The sequence below is a fragment of the Dryas octopetala genome, chromosome 9, assembly GCF_963921425.1.
Source record: "Dryas octopetala chromosome 9, drDryOcto1.1, whole genome shotgun sequence".
NCBI lineage: Eukaryota > Viridiplantae > Streptophyta > Magnoliopsida > Rosales > Rosaceae > Dryas > Dryas octopetala.
The window spans coordinates 9,206,455-9,217,647 of record NC_141374.1 but is presented as its reverse complement, the minus strand read 5'-3'; the positions used below and the strand labels follow the sequence as shown (position 1 = coordinate 9,217,647).

General features: G+C 35.4%; 1 protein-coding gene across 1 annotated transcript; it reads right to left on the bottom strand.

Annotated features, from left to right (window-relative positions):
* Positions 1-8,262: 8,262 nt before the first annotated feature.
* Positions 8,263-10,074, bottom strand: LOC147273771 (zinc finger protein ZAT9-like). The gene has a single exon (XM_086257295.1). It carries the CDS (start codon positions 9,985-9,987, stop codon positions 8,932-8,934), a length of 1,056 nt encoding a protein of 351 aa, XP_086113421.1. The 5' UTR covers positions 9,988-10,074; the 3' UTR covers positions 8,263-8,931.
* Between the last annotated feature and the right edge of the window lie 1,119 nt (positions 10,075-11,193).

Here is an 11,193-nt window from a genome sequence, read left to right as displayed (position 1 = left end):
AAGTATACATGCAACTACGCATTACTAGTCATGGCAAGGGACTGAGGGAGAATAACAATTATTATTAATACTTCACCATTAATTAATTATGTGTTTTGTTGATCATTGCTATATATATATATATGTTCTTAATTTTCTTAATAAACCTGCCATGGTCTTAATTTTCTTTGTGCCAATAGAGTTGCCTACCTAGCTAGCTGGCTATAAAAAGACAAGTGAGCTATTTGTATTTGAAATTAATTAACAAGAATAAAACAAAATGTGACCTATTTGCCCCTTGGACTTGATGAGCTGGCAGAGGCTGGTAGTGCTTCTTTATTTACTTATTATGTCAATGGTTTACATAATTACATCCCCTTTATTTTTGCAGAGATTATGTGCTGCTTGAATAATGCCCACACACCAGCGAAACCCAAACCTCTGAATAAAAAATTAAAAAAAAACCCAATCACACCATCAATTCATTATAAAATTCTTTATGACATCAATTCATTTATGGTAATTTTCTTAAAGTACTTTATGTGACCCTGATAAGTAGGGTTCCATTTAAGTTTTACACAAGTGTCCGAAATCTCATCATACCAATTGCCCACACAGTAACTCACAGCTGCAAACTTCAGAATTATATGGTAGCTGTGAGTCTGTGACTCACACAGTTGTGAAGTATGCCCAACTTCGGAATCATGATTCTGATGAAGACACCATTCCTTAAATGAAAATAATTAAATTATGTTGGTATGTTCAAGCTCCAAATTAATTATATCTCATACACAAATTAATTTTATTGATATGTCACACACTTTACATTTCTTCTTTTATAATCACATTTGCATGATAATAAAATTCATATATTTTTTCGGAATATGAAGTTGATAGACACAAATTTTTTGAATGATGATTGAATTAGAGATGATTGCAAACAAACAAACTTTTAACGAATTTGAGATATTGGAGAAAACCAAAATTAATCACTTAATTTCATTTTACTGTCACACTAGCTTATTAAGGCACACTAGCTTGTTAATGCATAAGATTAGTCAGCATTCTATGAGCCTTGTCATCATGTCAATAACCATAGTGCTTGAGTCAACATTTATTGTTTAGGTGTCTGTTTGAGATGTTATTAAGTTGTTAGTACAGTTAGCACTCTGTTAGTTATGTTAAATTATATTAAGCTTGTGGTTAAGAGAATGATGTAAACTTGATTCTTGAGTTATAAAAGGATGTACTATGCTGAACAATGAGTCAATCAATGAAAATCAAATACATAGAGAAGTTTTGTTTTCAAAAGATGTATTATGCTGAACAGTGAGTCAATCAATGAAATACATACAGAAGTCTCTCTCACATGAAAGTCATAAAAATTTTACAATGATTTTGTAGGAAAATTAGTAGATATGTATAATAGAAAGAAGTTACCACTTGCACCAACTATGTTTCTCCAACTTAGGTGGCACTTGATATGCACATCACATCGTGCATTGAAAAAGAAAAAAAAATGTTGTAGAGTTCAATGTAGAATGCAGTGTAAATTGAGTAAAAATTTGAGAAGAAAAATTAGACTAAATAGCATTGTCCATAATATAATGTGAAAATGCATGACTACATACATTATATTATGAGGCCTTGTTTGACGCATAGAAGAGATGGTTACAATAACTGCATGTTAGCCTGTTAGGTTTTAATTATGGAATTTTGAGTAAATAGCACTGTCCATAATATAATGTGAAAATGCATGACTACATGATAAAATTATTACATTATATTATGAGGCCTTGTTTGACGCTTTGAAGAGATAGTTTGCGTGTTAGGTTTTAATTCTAGGATTTTGGGCGGAGCCCAAAATTCTATAATTAAAACTTTTTCACCCAAAATTCTAGAATTAAAACTTAACATAAAGCCGAAAAATCAGTGCCGAGTGCTCGAAGTAGAAGCAAAAATGTACTGCTGAACGCTCGACAATGGCTACCGATCGCTCGGTATCTGGCGTCCATAATAAAAAATTGCAGACGTCCTGCAGAGAGAATTACTATATATATATATATATATGCTCACTTTTTGAGTCTTCCTAAATTTTTTTGAGGATTTTCAATAGTTTTCTAAAATATTTTGCTGTGTTTTGTGCAGTATGCTACTAAGAATTGGAGCATATGTGGAACGCTATCAATTTTCTCTCTTACATTCTCTAACATTATACCTTCAGATGTACTAATTAGAATGAAGTTTTAATTGTTGAGAATAAATCTATTTAGAGTAATGTTGTTGGAATCTTCATAATTGACCATATGGGTTGGACCATATGAAATGTCAATTGATCTGTACATGCCATGTTATTTTCATTAACACTGCAATTGAAATTAACAGATCAATGGACACCTCATATAGTCAGCCCATACGATTAGTTGGGAAGGTCCCAACATCATTATTCATCTATTTATACCATAGATGTATCATATTTTTAATAAAAGTGAGACCCACTTGTATAGGTGGACTACCTCTATTACCTCTATAAATTTTCTTTTGGGCCATAGAAATACAAATATATTGGTAAAGAACGAAATTACACAGAAACGGAGGATCAAAAGCAAAGAGCGATGACTAGCGCAAAGAGTAATGCTATTTGGCCCAAACAACTAACCAAATTGCTTGGACCAAATGAAGTGGCAGCCATCAATTGAGTGTCTTGACCCAAGTATGTATTAGAACACTCAATTCATGACGGTCACTTCATTTGGTCCAAGCAATTTGGCCAGTTGTTTTGGGCCAAATAGCATTATTCCTAGTGCAAAATAAACCTAGATTAAGAAAGCCTAAAATTTTTGTTATAGGCTTCGGCCTATAGTGCAATAAAAGGAAGGCCCAAAATAGCATATCACAGGCTCAAAACACACCAACAAACCTAAAAGAACCAAAACGGCACATAAGGGGCCCAAACGGCTTGGGACATTACAATGATGGAAAGAAAACTTGGTGTAATTTGCCTTTTAATTCTTTGATTAAAAAAAAAAGTTCCTTTTAATTCAAGTTGTCAATGAAAATATGTGCTTTGATGCATGGCGAACTCAGCATAAAGTTTTTCTTTGTGTTTAAATAAAAATATAAAAAAACTTCACATACCATATTTTAGTCTACAACATCGTAGTCGCTTCTAATATACAAGGGCAAAAGTATTTTAACGGGCACATTTCCATCACGATAGTTTTACCTTTATATGTTAAAATAAATAGTGCCAAATTTTAAACACCCTACTCACCAAAAAAATTTGTCTAAACCCCCACCCATCTAGAAACTCTTTCAAAACCCCCTAAAACTTATAATCCTAAATTACCCTTCTGACGCATGCTGACGCATGCTGACACATGCTGACGTCACTGTAACTGTATTTTGGTGAAACTGTTTTTTTTTTTTTTTTTTTGAATTGAAGTTTTTGCTAAAACTCAATATTTCACTAAAACTAAAATCAAACACTGAAATTGAATTTCATTACACTAAAACTGAATTTCAAAAATTCAGTTACACTAAATTGAAGAATTCAGTTATGAATTCACTTACTGAAACTGAATTAAGTAATGCAACAATTACACATTCACTAAAATGTAATTACACCTTGACTAAAATGCAATTACACCTTAATTAAAAAACAATTACACTTCACTAAAACAGTTACACCTTTACTGAATTTCGTTTCACTAAAAAGAACACAGCAACCTTAACAAAAAAAACAACAATACAATAAGCCATTGAGATGAGAGGAGTAGCCAACAATACAACGTCGTCCGATCACCTCACGCGCGACGAGTACACGACAGTCGCCACTGCATCGATCTGTTTCTACCTGCAAATTTGATTCATCATATTTCAGAACCATAATTTCATTCAAAATTTATTTAAAACTCATGTTTCACGAGCTGAAACTGTTTCACGAGCTGAAACTGTTTAATCTTAATACAAACCTCTGCAATGTAATATATATCTTGTACCCATTCAACCCCACTGATACGTGTCAAAAACCCACAAATCCAGCAATAAACAGCCTCAATCTATATATATATATAAATATATGTAGCCAAATGAAATCCCCAAATAGCAAAATGAAATCAGCTAATCTCTCTCAAAATGGGTATTACCTGCGCTGAGAGGCAGAGATGAAATCGTCGACCTTTGGGGCAGCAATGGTGGCGCAGAGAAGCAGAGTACCAACTCCAAAACCCACTAGCTGCCGGAACACAGAGATCGCCGGCGAGGATGTCAATCTGATCGATTTGGGGTTTTCCGATTCATTAACAATTGCACCAAACCAAATACATAGAACTGAACAGCACAATGAAGAGAAGAAGATGGGTACCTGACTCGACGGAAATGACTGTCGGAAAACAGAGAACGCCGGCGAGAATGTCGCCGGCTTCTCTCCTTCGAAACGGCGGGCCTAGGGGTCGTCAATATCTTCTGATGGCACCAGTGGACTCGGGACGACGAAAGGAAGGCATCCATGGTGGTCCGGCACCTTGTCGTCGCCGGAATCGGTGGATCGCCGGCGAGGGAGCTCGGGTCTGCCTAGACCCGATCCGGTGTCGACGTTCAGTTTCGCGGAGAGTGGAGGGCAGGGAGAGGATGAGGGGGGAGAGGTGAGCGTGATGGAACTAGTATCGCCGGCAACCGTCGCCGGACGGCGGCGCACGCGCCGACGACAACCGCGGGGGAGAGAGAGAGAGAGAGAGAGAAAGAGAGAGAAAGCACGCACAGAGAGAGAAATTTCAGAAATGTGGGCTTGATATTTTTTTCGAGGGTTATAATTGGAAAAAAAAAAAAAGGGTAAAACTGGAAAATTAAAAGATGGGGAGTCAAACTTGACTGGGTATTAGTTGACTAGGGGGTTTAGGAAAATATTAAGTGTAAGATTGGGGGTTATAGGAGAGGTAGATTTTGGGTGGAGGTTATGAAAGATTTTATCTCTAACTAGGGGGTTTATAATTATTAACATTAAAATAAAATACATACTCATTTTTATGTCTTTCAAAATTATTAAGGGTTTTTCAGTGATTTAGCTTATAAATAATGGGGTTTTTAAAATGAATTTACCACATCAAATTTCATTATATGCCTTAATGAGAAACCCATTTTTTCCCCTTTTATTGATATATTATGATACATGTATTAACATATTATTTGGTAAGTAATTTAGTGAATAAAATTGGTAATTATGAAATTATTGAGCATGAAAATACGAAGAATTGGTAATTGGCTCACGTGAAGACAGTTCCTGCTTGCTAGTAAAGCTAGACAACTGGCCAAGATTCAGATGCTTCTCATATATACTATTATATGATTACAAAGCTTTGGATCTTGAAGATTAATTGCAATGTCAATTTGACAGAATAAATGGAAAATCCATATCACTAACACCAACTATGTATATTGAATTTATAAATCTAGAAATGGAACAGTGGATAGCGTCATGGAGACTAATGGATTTACCGTTGGGATGTCTAGAATATAAATATTTGTACCCATAGTTGATAGCTTGATTTTAATAATATAAACAAAGTACTTAAAATTGATGAAAATGACAAGTCACACGGGCCAAAATACCCTTTGTAATTTTTAAGTTTATCCTATTAGCTTAGCTAGCTCTTGATGGTTGCGAGGGAGCAGATTAAGTAGCAGAACTATGGTCTTTTCTATATGGTAAAAGCACCATAATTCTTTATAAGGACATAGGATGGCTACAGCTTAGCCAGAAAAAGGAAAAAGAAGAAAAGAAAAAGAACATTATTTAGCGATTCATACCTTTAGAGATGAGGATGAAGACAAATCTAATAGATTGATCAAGTGGATTATGAAACTTATATATTATAGATTGTTGTATCATTTTTCCAATGTGAGATTATTTTAATTCACATTTATAGTTTGTACCAAGTCATACAACTCCAATATAATTACCATTGATTATAATAAATCGTCACCGAGTGTTAAGTTGAAATCAAAATAACTTGATGTTCAAATTTATGAAAACGTAGAGTATTGTCACACATTAAAAAAATAAAGGCATGCCTAAGTGTTTAGAAGATCTTTGACCTCTTCACCAATGAGGGTAAGATGATGAAATTTCAATGTTTTTTTTTTTGTTTGAAGAGAAAGAAAATCTCAAATATTTTTCATTGCTTTAGTCTCTTGGAGGCATTTTGCCTTCATTCTTTTAAAAAAAAAAAAAAAAAATCATACAAAAAATTTGGTTAATGGATCAATTTAATGGGTGAAGAAAGTGGTTATGGGGGCAATTGCCTTCACTAGACTCTAAGAGCATCTACCGCCCTTTCCTAAACTTTTCGGCAAACTCTAATCCTTCTCGAAAATCTCCCAAAATTTTCTCAAATCAAGTTGAATGTGTGAGGTTCTCCAAACTCTCCACAAACTTCCATCGGTCAAATTTTGGAACTTTCAACTTTAGCATTGGGGAGTTGTTCTCTAAACTTATCCTTATATTTGAAAAAATAAATATAGAAAAAGGGTCGGAGATGCTCTAAGTAGATTTGAACTTATAACGAATTGTCAATTGGTATTAGGTTGAATTCTCTAATTTCTTTAAAACTTGTTTCAAATTTATGTTCCTTTTTAAAATTTGAACCCCATATTTTTTCATATTTGGAAAAGATCGGACATTTGACTTATACTAATCCTAACTCATTTCTACTCGTAATCTATTTTACCGTCCCCACTTATCACTTGGCCGGCTCCATAATCTAATTTCAACCTCTCTTTAGACAACGAAGATGATTGACGAACAAGTTATTTTCTAATGAAGTCTATAAATAAGGTAGGGGCTCCCAACTCAGTTGGTCAGACCCATAATCCCAACTTAAAGGGTTCTTCACTTTCTCTTCAGATATTTTAGGTCCCATTTGAAAATACAATTTTGAATAAAGGCTTTAGACAGGCACTGTTAACACGTTGTTTAAACTCATGGCCATCTCTACCTTGACCAGAACTTAGCATTGAATGATTAATAAAAAGATGAAGAGTTGCGCGACTGGTTTAAAAGCAAAAGAATTTTAGCATTGAATAATTAACAAAAAAGATGTTAAAGCAATTAAAGGAGGATTGGATGGAAAGAAACAACAGTTTCCTAAGTATAAACTGTCTTTAATTTGGTCAGACCAAATGCAGAATCATTAGGCTGCACAAAAATAAGGGCAGCCAAAGCCAAGACAAATGCTTCCAAACAAACACTCACACACACACACACACACTCTCTCTCTCTCTCTCTCTCTCCAAGTATTTTTTTCCCACTTTTTCTTTCTTTTTCTTTCTTGGATGAGAAAACAAAGGAGGGTGGTTAGCTGGGTATGTGTCAGTTCACTAGCTGGGCAAATGGAGTTTCCAGTACTTTTTATTATCACAAGCATAGTTTGAGCAGATCTTATGAAGCAATAAATCACATGGATAGAAAGTTTCAAAACAACTCATAAACTAATAAGAGCTCAAATCCTCTACTTATGTTTTATGTACACCTTCTGAATTTGTTTTCCAATCGAACTTATTACCTAATTTTGAGAAGAAGCTAATCTTCCTCCTATTTTATATCTTGACTCCGTGACTGCCTCACTGTATGTATTAATAGTATACGGCCACATGTGAATAATTTGGCACTAAGACCATTAGAAAATTGGAGTATTTAATGAAAAATCCATTGACAATGTGTGAAAAAGTCCAACTCCTTATAATCTATTATACAAAGCTATAACCTATAAGTTTCCAACGTACATGAACACACCATGTTGTCACATAAACCAATCAATTAAGCCCTTTAAATTGTCCTTTTTATCGACCACTAATCTTTTATGAATTTAAAAAAGGGATATAAAGTCATTCACAGGAAGGATTCAATAGTAAGCCTGTAAGTGTCTGACTGATTCTTCGATAAGAATAGTATGGCAGATAGGCAACTCCTTTTACCCGGATACTTCGTTCATTTCAAGGCAGATATTAATTTAAATCTTTTTGTTATCTTCAGAAAATGAAGGGATTGGGATCTTCTCCGGTCACACTCAAAGATATCCCATCACACAAAAAATGTCATTGGCTTCTCCTTGCGAGGTTATTTTGGTCATTATAATAGAAAAGTCTGCAGCTTGTGGTTCATCATCAAATCATTGATCTTATGCTTCAAGCTAAAACAACAACCAACTGAAAGGGTCTATTGAGAGAGAGCAAATGGGACAAGGACAACAATGATAGAAAAATGAACATTAAGTTTTTAGATATTTTTTTTAAGGGATAGGACAATTTACAAGAATAACTGGAAAACTGGACCTGAACCAAACAGAAGAAGCAGCAGAGCACATTAACAACAGCAATGCAGAATTCCCCAGAACAAGTTTTGATCCACAAGCAAAAGATTTTTTTTTTTTTTTTGGCCACTACAAGCAAAAGATTGAACAAAAAGATTATATACTAATATTCCATCCCATCTAACAATGGGAGGTGTACCTAATTAATAATCTGCTATTGAATAAAACAAATAGTACCACCACTTGTAACTTCTTGACTTTTGCTAATTGCTAGCAGTAACCCAATAGTTGGAATTTGCTATATAATAAACAATTGAATTGAACTTTTCTTCTCAGTTTCTGTATTCTAGTCACTGTATTCTAGTCAACAATACATAACAAGTTGTTACTGCAGTTGAACCTTGACCAAACACTAAGAAGTTGTTTGAAAGAACAGAAACAAATGAATAGTGGGTCAAGAATGAACAATCCCAATAGCTGAAATTCAAGAGCAAATGATCTTTTGAATGAATGAAAAATGAAAAGTTTGTTTTGTTCTTTTCTTCTTTTCTTCTTTTTTTGTTTTTCACCCATTTGATCTCATTGCTCAAAACAATAAAATTTTACCTCAGATCCCAAGATGAACCACATCCCACCCACATTGTTAAGCATCAGACAGCACACTGAAATCATCTTCTTCTTGAGGAGCAGGCATGTTGAGATCTATGAAACTCTCTCTGGCTTTGATTTTGGCACCCACCCCACCCCCCATTCTTGAAGAAGAAGAAGAACCCAAAAGGTGAGATCTTTTGTGGCCGCCCAAGGCTTGACCAGAGCCAAAAATCTTGCAGCAAAATGGGCACTCAAACAGCTTCTCATTATTAGCTGCTGCATTGCTTTTAGCTTCTGCTTCATTGCGGAGGCAAATCTTCTTGTGTCCACACATTGCCTGATAAGATCGAAACACCTTGTTGCACTTCTCGCACCGATTCCTCCCTCCTCGAACTTTCTTCTCCAATTTGATCTCCACACCCAATTCCACTGACTCATCCACCACTTGCTTACCTTGTTCTTGATCTGCTTCCCCATCATTTGTTCTCATCCACACATCTCTCGACAGCATCATCAGACACATGGCAACATCTTCTTCTGGGGAAGTGTCCGACACCGAACTCACCGGTTCCGGCTCCGCCGCCGCCGGCTGAGTCGACTCAGCCAAACTCGGTGTTGGTGTTGATGTTGATGTTGTTGTTGTAGTTGTCGTTGTCATCAACTTGGGTTTCTTGAGCAACTCCAATTTGTGCCTCTGATTCTCTGCCACAAAGGGTCTCCGATTCCGCTTGGATCGTCTCCGAGTTGGGTTTCTCGACTCGGTCTCGCTCTCTCTGTCCTGAATGACAGACCCGGCATCGACTGCAAAAGAGAACTCGGGATCTGCAAGCCTGAAACTTTTCTTCGGATTCTCTCTCAACCCATAAACCAAAGCCTTCTCCGGATCCTCTGCTTCTTCGACTTGCTGTTCTTGTTGTTCTTCATCTTCTGGTTCTTCACCTGAAGACGAAGATGAAGAAGAGGCCGAGTCAGAAGACGGGTCAGGGTGAGCGAGTTGGTGGGTCTTTGGGGGAAGAGGAAGGGTGGCCAAGTGAGCCTTCATGTGGCCACCCAATGCTCTGCCATTAGCGAAACTCCGAGCGCACAGCTTGCATTTGTGCCTCTCCATTGGCACAGTACACAGCAAAGAAAAGTAGAGCAGAGCACAGTAGAGGCAAGCAAAGATCAACTCTTGCGCTCTCTCTCTCTCTCTTTCTCTCTCTCTCTCTCTAAAGCTTTGGCCTTTGAAAGAGTAGTATGGAGAGATTTGGGAACTTAAAAGGAGTAGGTGACAAGCATTCCTTCACCAAAAGACACACACAACCCCAAAATTATATCATTTTAACATAAACAAAATATGAAACCAAAAATTTAAAGAAAAAACAGTTGTAAAATGTTAAAATAAAAAAAGAAGAATGATAATAAGCTCATTAATTTTTTAGTGTGCCAAAAATTAAAAAAGTGTGATCATGAATGGAGAAAGAGGGACAAGTAACATGCAATGCTTGCCCATTTCAGTAGTAAACTTTTCTTTTTACCACTTTTTGGATTATGGAATTAAACTTAAACTCTTTCCATACCATGCTTTGTGAGTGAAGGTGTGTATGTGTATAGTGGTAGTGTAGTGTGTGGTACTCATTGCCAAGACCATTATGGATTTGCTAGTTTCAAGACCAAATTGACTGTGTAACATGGTTTTTTGTTCAAAATTTATGAGCGGCCATTTTTGGTTCATTTGCAAATTGCAATCTTTTTTTATGCACATAATTACATGGCATGATCCATAGAAACTCAAATTTATTATTATATTTCACCAGGCTTATTTTCATATCTTGTAGCTATATCTATAAAATAGTTAAATTTTATATTTTCCCATACATAAAGGTGGTTGTTATTCTACTGCTTCATCCTCCTTTTTCCCATTTGTTAATGATTCTTCTTTTTCTTTTTTCATTCTTTTAGGAAAGAAATAAAAATTCTAATTGGCTTGTTATTCCATTGCTACATTTGCTGAATTAACCTATATTTGTGGGTTTCAATAGACTTATTCATCAAAAATTAAGTTACTCTTTTCCTAGTATGCTCTCAACTTTTGATTTTATCACATTTAAACAATTGGGTCCGACTAAATTACTAGAATAAGGTGAGATTTGTGAACAATAAAGGAAAAAGCATCAGAAAGAAAGGAATCTAAATTAATGGCTTCACTTACAAAGTCAAAAAAACTGTTGAGTTTGTTGTAACAATAGGCTCTAGGTGATAAGATCATGTGCTATGAAGTAAAAAAATTAACAAGAAATTTTCCCATCTGTTCTCTTAAGCAATTTTTGCTCCA

Coding starts and splice junctions, on each gene's coding strand:
- LOC147273771 (XM_086257295.1), bottom strand. CDS start 9,987: ATGGAGAGGCACAAATGCAAGCTGTGCGCTCGGAGTTTCGCTAATGGC.